Source organism: Lycorma delicatula, chromosome 9 (assembly GCF_047948215.1).
Source record: "Lycorma delicatula isolate Av1 chromosome 9, ASM4794821v1, whole genome shotgun sequence".
In the NCBI taxonomy this organism is placed as follows: Eukaryota; Metazoa; Arthropoda; class Insecta; order Hemiptera; family Fulgoridae; genus Lycorma; species Lycorma delicatula.
Window position 1 is genome coordinate 91,454,239 of NC_134463.1, and position 16,052 is coordinate 91,470,290.

Sequence of the window (16,052 nt, forward strand, 5' to 3'; positions counted from 1 at the left end):
ACTATTAATCTGAGTGCTAAAATTGCTTCCATTGTCACTATACTTTTCCTGAACCAAATTGGTCTTCTCCTAACACTTTCTCCACTCTCTTCTCAATTCTTCTGTACAGAATTCTAGTTAAGATTTTTGGTGCATGAGTAGTTAAGCTAATTGTTCTGTATTCTTCGCATTTATCTGCTCCTGATTTCTTAAGTATCATGACAATAACACTCTTTTTGAAGTCTGATGGAACTGCCCCTTTTCGTAAATATTACACACCAGTTTGTATAATCTATCTATTGCTTCCTCACCTGCACTGTGCAGTAATTCTGCAGGTATCCTATGTATCCCAGGAGCCTTTCTGCCATTCAAATCTTTTAATGCTCTCTTAAATTAAAATCTCAGTATTGTTTCTCCCATTTCATCCTCTTCAACTTCCTCTATAACACCATTTTCTAATTCATTTCCTCCGTATAACTCTTCAATATATTCCACCCACCTTCGACCTCTCCGTTCGTATTATAAATCGGTGTACCGTCTTTGTTTAACATTATTGAATTTTAATTTATGCACCACAAAATGTTCCTGAACGTTCCTGTATGCTCCGTCTATTTTACCAATGATCATTTCTCTTTCCACTTCTGAACACTTTTCTTTAATCCACTCTTCTTTCGGTAAATTGCACTTCCTGTTTATAGTATTTCTTAATTGTCGATAGTTCCTTTTACTTTCTTCATTACTAGTATTCTTATATTTTCTATGTTCATCCATCACCTGCAATATATCCTCTGACATCCAAGGTTTTCTTCCAGTTCTCTTTGTTCTGCCTAAGTTTGCTTCTGCTGATTTAAGAATTTCCTTTTTAACATTCTTCCATTCTTCTTCTATATTTTCTACCTTACCTTTTTTACTCAGGCCTCTTGCAATGTCCTCCTCAAATATCTTCTTTACCTCCTCTTCCTCAAGCTTCTCTAAATTCCACTGATTCATCTGACACATTTTTAAACCCCAATTAAGGTTTTTAAACCCCAATCTACATTCCATCATCACTAAATTAAGTTTGTTATCAATGTCTGCTCCTGGATATGCTTTGCAGTCGACAAGTTGATTTCTAAATCTTTGCTTAACAATGCTATAATCTATCTGATACCTAGCAGTATTGCCTGGCTTTTACCATATAAATATTCTTGTATTATGATTTTTAAACCGGGTGTTGGCAATTACTAAATTATACTTTGTGCAAAACACCATAAGTCGATCCTCTCTTTCATGTCTTTTGTCCTGCTCGTATTCACCACAATATTTCCTTCCTTGTCTTTTCTGATGCTTGCATTCCAGTCTCCAACTATTATTAAACCCCCCCTTTTAAGTGTTTAATTGCTTCATCAATTTCTTTGTATACACACTCTACCTCATCATCATAATCATAGGCATATAGATGTTAACAATCGTTGTTGTCTTAGGTTTTTATTTTATCCTAATTACAATGATTCTTCACTAAGCTTTTTGAAGTACTCTACTCTCTTCCCTATCTTCTTGTTCATTACAAAACCTAGTCCTGCCTGCCCTTTATTTTACACTGAGTGCGTATTATTACAATTATTCTAAAATCATGTGACCAAAAGTTGTTTTCCTCTTCCTACTACATCTACACCCATTTCTGCCCATCTACATACCCATTTCCCTCTTTAAATGTTCTAACCTACCAAGCTTTTTTAGATTTCTAACATTCCACACTCTGACTCGTAGAATGTTACTTTTTAATCCAACAGTGACCCCTTTCTTAATAGTCTGCACCTGGAGATCCGAATGAGGGACTAGTTTACCTCTGGAATATTTTACCAAGGAAAACATCTCCATCTTTGTTACATGAAAATGCAGAAAACTACATCTTCATGGAAAAAAAAACAGTTGTAGTTTTCGATTGCTTTCAGCTGTGCAATACTAAAAAAGATTGAGTGAGGTTGAAATAGCCGTTTAAATCTTCCTGACCTACTACCTTAACAACTGCTGCCCTCTTTCAAGAATGATTCCTTAGTCTGGCTCTCAACAAATATCACTCTGATATGGTTGCACCTTCGGTCCAACTACTCTGTTTAACTGAGCACTCAAGCACGCCATTGGCAAGATCTTATGATTCATAGAGGGTAATTGCATATATATATATATATATATATATATATATATATATATATGTAACTCAGTATCTAAGTAACGTAAAGTTAGTGATCCTTCTAGTATGCTCTACTGTACTTCACTAACTGAAGTATTAATATAGAAAATAATTTTAAAAACCTATTGTATACATAATCATACATATATAATTTGTTTTTAGGAAAATGGTGGACTGGAAAAATATTATTTAAACTTAAAACAAATAAATCTAGAAATAAATGTAATTTTGATCTGCAAAAACAATACAAAATTTAAAAAATACAATTTTCAATCTAACATTTTAAATTATGAGACTATTTCCTAGTGAAATAACATTTAAAATTAACTTATTTCCAGAGGTAAAATAACTATTTTTTATTTAAAAATTTGTGTCTATTATTTTCATTATTACTAACACATTTTAAAAACAGAGTTACAGTGATTCACTTTATATTTTAAGGGTATGGATGCATTCAACCCCCTACTACAGTTTCTTTTTCAATTCACACTGCAGTTTTCATTATAGGTGGCAATATTGTATATGACTAGAGTTTATAAAACATAACTAAAGCAGAATTTATATTCTGCTTTATTCATTAAATACCCCATGTCAGACAGTTTTGTTACGTAACCAATAAGCTTCAATATGTGCACTCTTCATTATTCAGCAAATGTTTAATCCATCCATATTCAGTTTCTGACTATGGATTATGCAACATAACATATATTATGGCTGTAATTACTTCCTTAATTATATTTAAATGACACAATTTTTGTAAGTAAACAATATTTTTAATGTATCCTCACAAAAAAAATTACAAGGGGTTTGGTCTCGCTTGGCCTATAAATCATCTACAAATTTTTTCATTAATGAATGCATTAAAGTATAGGGGTACACCACTTTGTTGAAAATAATTCAAAGTATATTTTTGAGTTCATCCGGTTTAGGAAAGCAATAGTCATTTAAAATATCAAGGAATACATTTCAATTAATAGTCTTTTCAACAAATAAAAACATCCAATTACATAATTTCTCATTAAATTAAACCAATCAAACAGTAATTTTTGGTGTTTTCTTAAAAATTAAATGTCAGTTTTCAGATCCCCATATTTGTGAATTCTGTCATGAATACATCCATTATGATGAAAACTAGCTTCATCTGTAAAAATTACATTATTTAAAATTATTTATTTTTACTAAGCTTGTTAAAAATTTCAACAGCGAACTGCTGTATCAGAGTTTTACTTCTTATAGTAACTGAATTTTCTATGGATAAAAGTATAAACTTTAACATAGAGTTTTATGATTGGTTTATAGAATGTGTATTTATTTTAAAGCATCAATGAGCAACAGAATTACAATGAAAGTCGGTTATAACAAGATTCAAGGGACTGGTAGTACCGTATATGCTCGGTTTACCTGGATGCTCGTTATAAACAAATGATTCATACTAGAAAAAAATCTTCACCTCTAAACAAAAAGTAAATAACTGAAATTCAGCATTAAATAATACAACATTGTATAAGAAATTTGCCTTAACTTAAAAACAAAATCTAAAATCATATTGCCTAAAATTGCAAGCACATATGTGCTTACTATACTATACATGCATAAAAAATTGTAAACTTACTTAAAATTGGTGAGAAGGTTATTTTCGAAATAAAACATTAACTTACACTTTAATACTGTACTGAAACACATTTAAAGTACAATTGGTACACGCAAAACTGTAGACTTACGTCGATAAAATGTTAAATCTCTTAACGTAACTTAAAAGATTGTCTATAGGTGCCTGCTTTTTATTTTTATAGCTAAAAACATCAAAACATTTTTTAAAACTATTTACTTGTTTTATAAATACATCGATGGTATTTATTTTACAGAATTTGGGAAGCAATTTTAAACCGTCTTGAGCTGCACAGGCCAAAATAACTGGATTCCCAGTCATTGTGTCATCATTTTCAATGATTGGCTAGTGTTTCATTTCATTACTGGTAATTAATTTTTCGTTGGACATTTGGTTACTAACACATCATCATGCTCGTAATCACCCATATTACAACCAAAACCTTTCACATTTTTGTAATCAGTGGTCAAAATTTACTCTGACACTGGTAGTTTGTCTTCAGCTCATAATCTAATTACAACCATAGTAAAGTTGGACTTTTTCAAACAATTTTGAATTTCAGTTTAAACTACAATATCCCATTCTGTGCTAATTAATCTATACATCTAGATACATATTTGGATTAAATCCGTTTTTTTATTTTAAGCAGTTAAGTAATTGTAATATCAGTAAACATCTGCAGTGAACATTAAAAGTTGATAACGCCTTAATCCATCGGTTGTAGCTTTGCAGTAGTGTTGGGAAAAAAAAATACAATTTTTATGTTAGCGAGGTTTTCCAGACAGGGTGTGCTTGACAGTTAACACTTAGCAGTAAAAATGTTTTTCTTTTTTTTCTCAGTTTGCAGTCCCAATTGCGAATTTCAACTTCAAAAATTGTAGAAGTCATTGGTATTGGCTACATACTTAACAGGAACTTTGTTGGCGTTCTTAAAACAAAGGTGGGTTTCTTGATTTTCTTTTCTCAGTTCCATTCATATTCGATCACAAAAGAACTGTAAGCTGTACTTTTGAATGCATTCCATTGACACATTTTTCTCCTTTAAATTAAATTTTTTTTCCAGAATTAATTTATAAAATAAGGCCGTTTCATCAGCATTAAATACATCTTCCCCTTCAAAACCTGATTTTATTAGTGATTTTATACTGACTATTAGTTCACCACAAATTTTTGCAAAAACTATTTGATATCTGACTTTAAATTTGTTCAAACAACCATCGCTACAAACAAATCCTTTATATCCTAGCTGCTCAGCAAATTTTTCTGCCTGAAAAATAGGTCCATTAATGAGAATGTTTTCACTCCTCTTCACTTTGAATCACGTAATAAGAGCTTTGTCCAAATAATTTTTTTCTCAAAGTCTTATTTTCTTTAGATTAGACTGATTTTTTTTAAAGCTACCCTCAATTTATCAAGGTTCTTCCAAATCATTGAGACAGTGGAAGAAGTAAGTTTTACACAAGAATTAGATCGTATCAGAAATAAACGGCCCATTCTCTAATTTCTCTAAATTTTTAATTTATCACAAATGGAAGGAATTTTTCTTTAACACCCAATATTACTTCAGTGCATAAAAATTTATCAAAAAAAAACCACAACACACTCACAGAAAATACACTGACTTCAGTCCAGGTTAAACACACAAATATAATATACAAAGCAGCAACAACCCTTTAAAAATTGACTACCTGAACTCAACTGTAAGATTTACTCACTCTTCCTATCGCCATGCCACTTGTAAAAACTTCATAAACTTCATAATAGTGGAGGAATGGAATTTCCCAGAATCCAAAATTAACCAGTACAAAACTGTACATGGCTTACAACTGCATCTGAGTTGTTTCTTATTATCCACTTTTTTTTTTATTGTAAGAGGTCTTTGCCTCCATAGTCTAGTTATAACATTCAATATTACAAACATGCATTACTAATGACTTAACATTTAATTTCTGTACCTGTATTTTAAAATGACTCACATTTGTAATTAATCAGGGAACAAATTTATTATTCAAAAGAAAATAATTTGCTTGTTATAACCAACTTCTAACTTCACTATTAGTTTTTTTTTAAATAAACTTTACTATGCATTAATGATATAGGAAACCAACCAATTTTTTTACATTTGCTCGTTACAAATGATCACATTATAAGCAACTTCTACTGTACAAAGACTTAGGATTCCAGATTGTCTAATTCATTCAGTCAAGATCCTGTTTTTTTGAGCCAATGACCATCCAAATTTGATGAAACACAAAAGATCATTCTACCTTGACTTTGATTGGAATTTTTGGGATATTCAAAATTTCAAACATTTTTCCAGAGAACTCAAAAAGAGGGGAAATTTAAAATCTGAAAGTTACTGATGCTACTTTTGATAAACATTTAAGTACGATCCAAATTTTTTAGACTTCGAATCTATCAGATCCTCTGCACCTTAAAATTGATAATGGAGTGTTTCAAAATTCAAAAATTACTGGTTAATGCAGTATCATGCTTAAAATATATTAAAATAGTATATATTCCTTATTAAATTTATTGAAATTACAATGTAAAATATTTTGTTAGTTGACTTTCTGACTGAAAGCATATTCAAATTTGCTTTTCTAATATGATTTATTGTCATAGACAAGGTGTTATGACAGGCATCAACCTCATTCCAGTTTAACAAGAAAATTTGTATTAATTCTTAACTATAATTGGAATAGATATGAGGAGCATCCTAACTCTTGTTATTCATATATATATATATATATATATATATATATATATATATATATAAGTATGTGTATATGTGCGCGCGCATGCGTGCGTGCGTGTGTGTGTGTGTGTGTGTGTGTGTGTGTGTGTGTGTGTGTGTGTGTGTGTGTAAAATAAATAGTGAAACTTTAAACAGAAAATGCTAAAAATTTACAACAATAGTAACAATAATAAAACAACATACATGTCTGTACAAGAGAATTAGGAAAAGTAAATATTAAACAAAACTTTTAAAAAAATGAATGAATAAAAAAACAGCAACTACAAAAAAACTTAGTCAACAGTTCTTTTCATTTTTTATTTATTTATTTATTTATTTTTTTTTTTTTTTTGTAGATCAGACGAAAAACTCATTTTGTAGTATTAAATTTATTATTTACTAAAGCACATAATTATTTTATGATGCACCTGATACGTCTTAAATCTCGCCAGTTAAAAGATTACTCTAGCATGCAGATAATAATAACATGCAGATAATTGATATATCTTTCTCAGTAGTTGGCTCAGTATCTAATAAGTAGAAATGTCAAAATTAAGGATTCGAATACCTAGATGACAACAGATATAACGAACAAGAATAATAATAAAAACTTACAGGAGAATCAACTTTACCACAATGTTTTATTCTGATCAAGATGAAATACCAAAAAACCATGAAACAGAAAGAGGACAGATTTCAAATGAAATTTTTAGAATCCTGTTTGCTAGAAATAAGAGAATCAGTAGGCTGGCTTTAACTGACAGTATCAGGGCTTTTTTATTCTCAAAAAGAAGTAAGTCCCTAGGGAAACCTAAGTCAGAGCTGCAGCCTCATTAAGGAAGCAGTTGCTATTTCAGCTCCTGGTGCTGGAGTGGTGCTGTAGGAATTATTTCATTGAGTAACCAGATTTACATATTATCTATTCAGAGAAGTAATCAAAAACATAAAAAGGAGTAGGATTAATGGAGAGGACTATCAACCTGCAAAGATTGCATCAGAAACCATTCTTGCTCACGACTATACAATATTACTACTACTCAATACTATGAAATATAAAAAAATTTTAGGCAATATTTTTTAAAAGTCTGTATTCTTCTGAAGAACAGTATTTTAATGAATGATTTCCTTACATCACACAGCCACAACAGTAAACCGGTTACATAATCCTACTTTGTTCTTTGTCTTTATTTCCTCATAAAATATTTGTTTTATCAATCAATACAGACCACAACAAATAACCAATATCACTATGAAATTGGCAAATCAACATCAAAACCAAGTTCTTCTTACATTTATTTATGAAACAGATAATAAATTTTGATAAGTAAATATGCAAAAAATGAAGATATGAATGTGTTGTTAACACATTTAATAAAAACATTCTGTGGAGGAAAAAACTTAATATTAATATAGAGCAGTCATAATCATGTAACCCAAAACTAAAATCAAACATACCCGTGTACATATCAATTAGAAGGTCTAAATGAATCAAATACTTCATCGCACAGGAAATTCATTTATATACAAATAAATACTGTTGAGCAAAAGAACAAATAATAAAAATGAACATTACAGAATGGTGGATCAATGAATTGCTGAATGCATTTTGTTGTGGCTATACAAATAAATGCCAAAATGCATGGATCATCTGATACATACAATTTCTCAATGTAAATTCATAGTCTCACAATATTAAGATACTCATGTTGTTTTCACCCCAGAATATTTGTTTAACAGAACATTTCGAATGATTCAATCATATTCAAGATGAGATGATTTTCTCAGTGGTGCAGTATCAGATAAATCTGTTATTTCTTGTTTAATGACTAAATTTCACAAAACTGCTGATCACAAATGCTATGATTGTCCATTGGTTTTATGCTAATGACTCTTTGCAAAATATTCATCATTTATTGTTATAATCTACTCAAAACCCATTCAGATACCACTTTCAACAGACTGGGCTTTCAATACTGTTCTCAAAGAAACACATGAAATTAAATTTATACTTGTACTGGTTTCAAATATTGGAAAAACTTGAAGAATCTTCTTCAAAAAGATAATTTCATAATAAAGATAATTTCATAACTTCAAAAGATAATTTTGTGCTGGTTCAAACATTTTATTACAAGTAGTTGTATATGCTCTGGATAATTTGTTATTAGATAAAGCATAGAGTCATCTTTTTATATACACATAATAAGTCCAAACAACAGAGCACAGAACTGTGAGATTCCACATTTTTTACAAAAAAAATATCTTTTAATTCTTTGAAAACCAATATACGATGTACAATTTCTTGACAAAAGGGTGTGGACTCATTATGGTATTTAATGTTATGAGGAAATTATTACTAACATTTCAGCCTAGTAGAAACTAATGAGCAAGAGTACTGGTTAGAGCAAGAAAACATTGCACTGCACATTTGACTATATTGATGTATCAATTTTTCAGACCACATAATCTATCACAGACTCCAGGCTCCCCATTTACAGGAACTCTCACCTCCTGATTATTATTAGTTGAATAATCTCGTAGACAATGTTTCTAAGAAGAACTCAAGTACACTACACAATTTTAAAAAAAGAATATTAGGAAATCATTTATAACATTAATGGAGAGATTCCAGGAAAACTTGTATCAGCATGAAAAAAACTGATACATCAATGTTAAAGATAAATATTTTCAACACTGTTGTGAAAATTTTCTTAAATTTAAAGTAACTGTATACTAAATTTATTTAACATGCAGTTAAATTTATCTTTTGTCAATGAATGAATTGTTTGAAGTACAAAAAGCATGGTTTTATAACCTCTATATAAAGTCGGACACTAAAGAAAATCATATAATGGCGTATCGTAATGTACAGCTAAATGAAAATACACAGGTCAAACAAATTAATTATATTATAGTGACATTTGCAGTAAGAAACCACAAAAATAAACCACAAAGAAGAAAATTAGAACATAAGGAAAACTTAATTTTATGAGCTTGATGTGTACTGTAAACTTATTATGATGTATATTTTATTCTTTAAGGTTTTTATCCAGTTAGGAGTATGGGGACGTATACTGGTAATTGCAATAGGCGGAGCAGTTGTTGTAATTTCTGTATTAGTTGCTGCTTGTTTTCTAGGACCTGGGTGCTGGGGATACAAATATCTTTATAAAAGTAAGTAAGAATTATTTAAAAAATATTATTGTATGAATACATTATGAAAATAAAGATTAAAGTATGCATTTTGTTAAGGAGTTATTATTATAATTAGATTTACAATTTATTTTTACATATGTCTAATCTAATTATTTTATTGGTAATATAAAATTTTCTCCTACAGAATTAAGGCATTGTAGAGAAGACATTGCCAATGCTTGTTTCATAATACAGAAGGTATGTTGATTTGTTGCCTTACATAATTTTTCCTTGTCCTTATTATGGCAGTGATGTATGTGAAGCATCTAACGTTCAAAAGGAACCAGTCAGAATTGCTTTCTCTGAAATTAATAATTCTCACCATATAGCAAGTATCTTTGGAGAACACAGTGAAAGTGTCACAGCAAAAGGTTGATTATTGAATGCATTTCTAGCTAAGCATTCTGTTGTGCAATATTCAGCTCAGTGAACAAGGCTGAAAGCCATTTCCATTTCTCTATTTTTCTGTTACGCTGATATGGAAAACTTATTATTCTTGAGTGAAGCTATGTTATTTTCAAGAGTGATTTATGCCTCATATCACCTCCAAATGCAAGATTATGCACCCAACACACAATAATTATTAATTTAAGATTGTAAGTACTTATTGCAAGGAACACATTTATGAGTGAAAACAATATTCCCCATTACTTCTAATCTTAAATACAGAGATACGTGATTAGAGTGGTAAAAATGTTACTGAACATATCTTCCTGCTGTATAAATATTAAATTCACATTTTTTTAATAGTTTTGTTTCAGCAGAAATACTATTAACAACAAACAAAAACAAAAATATAAACAAATCATTTAAAAATTATTGCTTTTAAAATACCCTTTTCTTTTTTTTAATCGGATATGTTAAAATCTATTTGAGCACTCCTAGATTACAAATTTATTCCTCGTAGACTAATCCTTAGTCAAAACCAATAGTTTCATAAATGAATTGTAATGTGAAAAAAAACCAGGTCTTGCTACAATTAATCCAAACAGAAATAGTTTTTACTTTTTAAAATCTATTTCTTTTAGTTTATTATAATAAAATAAACAAACTTAGAAAACGCACATAAAACAGTAAAAATTAATATTTCTTTTAAATTTTATCTTTTGTAGTTTGTGCCAAATGAAAATACAGAATTATAAATTACAAACAGTTAATGTATTTTCAATTTGACAAGACTCATTTTGCCAAATTCTATAAACTGATAATGAATCATTTCATTTATAAAAGATTTTTTTAAGTCAGTTTAATTATCATTTATTAAAAATTTTCAGTTCCATTTTTGTTAAAAATATGAATTGACCCATTATAATTTTAAAATATTATCCATTTGGATAACATCATTCACAACAAACATAAAAGATAAGGAACCTTTCTTGATAAACAATAAAATAAGAAAAGGAATGCAGAGAAGAGATGTAAAGAGACTGCTGATCACGAAATAAGGCTCCATAGAATGAGAAAATATGTAAATACCATTACTTAAAGAGACATGAAAATAATACTGGCTTGGTTTTACACCAAATGATAGCATGCTGTCTGTTACTGCCAGAGGTTACAAACCCAACACGTAAGAAAGAATTACATGTTTGTCAGCTGAACACCAAATGACTGAAGAAACTTTTACAATTAAGTCAGTTAACCAGCAATCATTGTGTTTCAAGCTTTATGTGCATAACAAAAAACTATGCATAACTAATTTGATTAAGTAATTCTTTTGTTTCAAAAATTTTTTATAGCTTCCTGAAGTTAAGAAACTTATTATGAGACCAACAAAGGAACAAAATATTCAAAAATCTAACAACAATTTAAATCTATCAAATATTTAAATCTACAAATCTTCAATTAGATTTAAATCATTTAATCTACAAACATTTAAATCTCTCTAACAACAATAAAAATTAATAAACAAATAAATCTGTATTAATAATTAATTAAATATTTCCAGAAAATCAAAAGAAAGCACCAAAATCAACAGGATTATCATTAAATTGTGGGGAATTTATGGTATCAGATGTTGGCAGTGCTGCTGTTGTAACTCTATATAATATCAGTAAGTTCATTAAATTTTCATCTATTATTAAGAATTTACTTCTAAGTAAAGTTGATTCCTCTTTTAACCACATTCATTAAACACATATTGTATTTAATTTTGTAAATCTATGTTATTTGACATCATTTATAAAAGAATATATTTGTAATTATTTAGAAAGATGATGCACATTCAAAAGTCAATAATCTTGACATTTATGTTGCGTTCACCACACTGATTGTAAATATAGAAAAGTGTTCCTTTATTGTAGTTTTTTACTTATAAAGATTTTAAAATGAAAAATCCAAAAATTACATAGTTAAAATTAAGGTAAGGTTAGGTACTAATGATTCCATGTACTGAACTTGTACAACATCCACATAACCTAACCAAACATAACATAATGTTCCCTAACCTCGTCTAATAAACCTTAAAAACTACATTGGCCAATTTAAAATGTAAACGAAGAGAATATTAACACAAATTAAAAACATTACCCTCATCGTTACAGGAATATGTAATTTTTCGATTTTTCATTTAAAAATTTGATAAGTTAAAAACTACAAAAAAGCAACATTTTTTGAACACAACAACATATGCCAAGACTTTTGACTGAGCTTCATCTTTCTAAATAATAATAACCAACATATGATTTTATTCCAATCAGATACAGTAATATATTAAGGATCAATAATGACAGAATCAAACATCTTTTCTACTTAATTTATTAATTTTGTTTTTTTTTAAAGCAACACCTAATAATAATTACATAAATTTTCATTGAATCAGCCCAAATTAAAGTCCTACATTTAGTAATACTTCATCCTACTCAATCTTATAAACATATTTATTTAGAATATAATTTACAGTATTAAGCAAAAGATAGAGTTCATCTATATTTTTAGTCATTTAATTTTCTAGGGATTTTGTCTAGTAGTATTACATTCTCTTGAGCAGTATACTGCATTTATTCAATAATGAATAAAAAATTACAGCCATCCAAATTACTAAACCACATAAATTACAGCCAAACCAAATAATAAATAAACAATAACACAAATAATGTTCTCCAAAGAGAGAGAGAGAAGGAATTTACTTCTGGAAAAGTCAACAGCTGCAGCTTTGTAAGATACCAATTCATAATACAGACTAGATGTGACTATATGCATGAATTTTTAAAGTTTTACCCATTATTTAATTAATTACTAAATTATTTTATTTAAAAAGATTAATTAGGTACATAATTTTTATATTTATAATAAAAAAAACTTTTAAATATATTTATAGATAAATCATTCAAGAAAACACCAATAAATTATCGAACAAGTGTTTGCAGTACAGTATCTGAAGCAAGTCTTACATCTTCATCAAATGTATGTATAAAATTTGATATTATTCTAAAGATCAAATAGAATATTCTATAAGTATGTAACTTTCACCTATGATTACTTAATGTTTTGGTAATTTAACCTTAAAAAGGGTTATTCAAAACAAAAAGTGTGATCCTTTAATGCATATTAAAAACCTATCCATTGAAATAATAGCATCTCAACATTCATCTGATTTGAAATACTGCAAGATCAAATCCAGTTAAGAATGTGTTGCTACTAACTAAAATGAAATGCCTAAATCACCAGCTAATTTTAGTTAAGATTACTTAATAATGAAAATGATTTAAAAAATGGTAATGTCCAGGATAGTTATCTTAAGATACAGCAAGACCAACTGCTCTATTATGCTTGGTTATCAGGTAGAATAAATTTTAGAATACAACAAAACACCAATCCACATAAGGATTTGCTTCGCTAGCATGGTATTATTTATATGTTTATATTTCAGAGAGATAAAGAAGCCAGAACTCACCTGATCAGCACTTCAATTATTAGTCTTATTATTTAGCCACTGACAGGAAACTGAGTTCTCAGACACATTGAGTTCACAGACAGAACCCATTACACCATACACTACAGGTCTGGCATCTTCAGTATGAACCCAGCAGAATCAATTTAAACCATAAAATCAAAAACGATGAAGAAGGAATCGTTTAAGGTTGCTATGGAGCAGAGGATATGGAAAAGAGAAAAATGATAAGAAAGGGCATTCAACCTACAGAGAAACTACAGTATGAGACAAACAATTCTACAGCCACCTTCAGACAGCAAATTCCATCCTGTCCGTAATCCCTTGGGAGATCAGGATACTTTTAGCTACGATGGGATTACTGATCAACAATTTTCTGTTGATCATCTATATCTGCTGCAATAAACGTTTTTCTCAAGAAATTAAAAGCCATCCAAGAATAAGTTCAAGCTTCTACATGGAACAAATTTTAGGAGATATACAAGTAAACTATAACCCATTTAGCTGGACCTCCTTTATATACTTTTAGTTATAATGATTAAGTAAGTGGGTTAAATATCACTACTGATTAAATAAGTTATAAGTTAATATAGGTATTCTTATCCTACAAAACCCAAGTTTCAGTTCAAAGGAAACAAACTTTATTTTTCAGGATTTAAATGAACTTGTATCAATATTGGTGCGTTCAATGAACCAAAATAATATTGATGCAATAAACCCAACAATATTGGGTCGGTTCAATAAATCCATAATATCATTGGATTTTAACAATACTATAACTATATCATGGTACTTCTTTCTCACTGCTGTGTGACAAAGAAGTAGTTTATCTCACTCTGAACAAGACAGAAATCCAAAATGTAATAATACATGTTAACAAGCAATACATATAAATTTAATATATAAATTATAATTTAATTTATAAATTTACATATGATTACATTTATATATAATTTAATTTATAAATTTTTTTTACTGATAAATTTCTAAATAATTTTAAAAATCCTACGTCTCAGGAAGAAACTTCATAGCAATCAAATAGTATAAAACAATAATAAAATTCATATTGACTAAAGTTATACTTCATAAACCGCTTCCCTTAGATTGGCAAATTTGTATAATTTTAGACAAAGTTTAATTTTGTGCTCTTGGTATTTATACTAAAATTATTGTAGCCAAATGACATTTAAAATCTATAAAAACATCTTTCAACTCATAATTCCACACGTCTTACCACTCCATTCTAATGATTAGTAAAAACATCAAATATGAACATAGGAATGTGAATGACACTCCTACTAGCAGTATCTGACAAAACTTTATTTATAGTAAAAGCTAGCCGAGACTCACTTAAAATTTTTATAATTCTTACCTAGAATAAAATGTATATAATAAATTTAAAATTATCCTATGTACAAAAAAAAAATTAATAGATTAGCTTAATAAGTTCTATGTATTACTGAAATCCCTTCTTAAAAGTAATTTTCTTTTCAGGCATCTTGTACTAGTTTTGGATTTATGCCTTTACCAGCAGTATCTATTATTTTTCAATACGTAACATCAAATCCTGGAAAACTGATAATTTTTCTAAGAGTAAGTAAATTATATTTTATGTAAAATGTAAAAATCTTAAAATATTTGTGAATTGTAATATGTTTATTACTTTATAATAATATATTAAAAGAAAATGGATGGGCATGAACAAAAAGTATTCTTTAACGAGGAAAAATAATTATAATTTTATAAAATATAGATTAGCTGTATGTAATTTACCATTGAGTGTATACAAATGTAAAATATTAAAATGATCAAGTCATCTCAGTAACTTGTTTCTCTCAATATGTGATATATTTATCCTAGTTGTAAAATATTGAACTAATTCACTTTTTTAAAGTAATTACATTAATATGCACATAGGCTATTAGGTTTATCCACTATTTTACAATATGATTAACAAAGTTATCACATTTTTTTTTTTTTTTGTCTTCAGTCATTTGACTGGTTTGATGCAGCTCTCCAAGATTCCCTATCTAGTGCTAGTCGTTTCATTTCAGTATACCCTCTACATCCTACATCCCCAACAATTTTTTTTACATACTCCAAACGTGGCCTGCCTACACAATTTTTCCCTTCTACCTGTCCTTCCAATATTAAAGCGACTATTCCAGGGTGCCTTAGTATGTGGCCTATAAGTCTATCTCTTCTTTTAACTATATTTTTCCAAATGCTTCTTTCTTCATCTATTTGCCGCAATACCTCTTCATTTGTCACTTTATCCACCCATCTGATTTTTAACATTCTCCTATAGCACCACATTTCAAAAGCTTCTAATCTTTTCTTCTCAGATACTCCGATTGTCCAAGTTTCACTTCCATATAAAGCGACACTCCAAACATACACTTTCAAAAATCTTTTCCTGAGATTTAAATTAATTTTTGATGTAAACAAATTATATTTCTTACTGAAGGCT

At 28.9% G+C, this 16,052-nt stretch overlaps 1 protein-coding gene across 3 annotated transcripts in view; it reads left to right on the forward strand.

Annotated features, from left to right (window-relative positions):
• LOC142330253 (synaptotagmin-9-like) overlaps positions 1 to 16,052 on the forward strand; it is a 40,918-nt gene that overhangs the window by 6,896 nt on the left and 17,970 nt on the right. The window contains exons 2-6 of one of the 3 annotated variants that reach the window (XM_075375430.1): positions 4,602 to 4,701; positions 9,537 to 9,669; positions 11,639 to 11,743; positions 13,010 to 13,095; positions 15,077 to 15,175. In XM_075375430.1, the coding sequence (XP_075231545.1) occupies positions 4,602 to 4,701; positions 9,537 to 9,669; positions 11,639 to 11,743; positions 13,010 to 13,095; positions 15,077 to 15,175 (523 nt within the window). Of the gene's footprint in view, positions 1 to 2,324; positions 2,493 to 4,601; positions 4,702 to 9,536; positions 9,670 to 11,638; positions 11,744 to 13,009; positions 13,096 to 15,076; positions 15,176 to 16,052 lie in introns of those variants that run through there. The other 2 variants (XM_075375431.1, XM_075375432.1) reach the window with 2 other exon arrangements.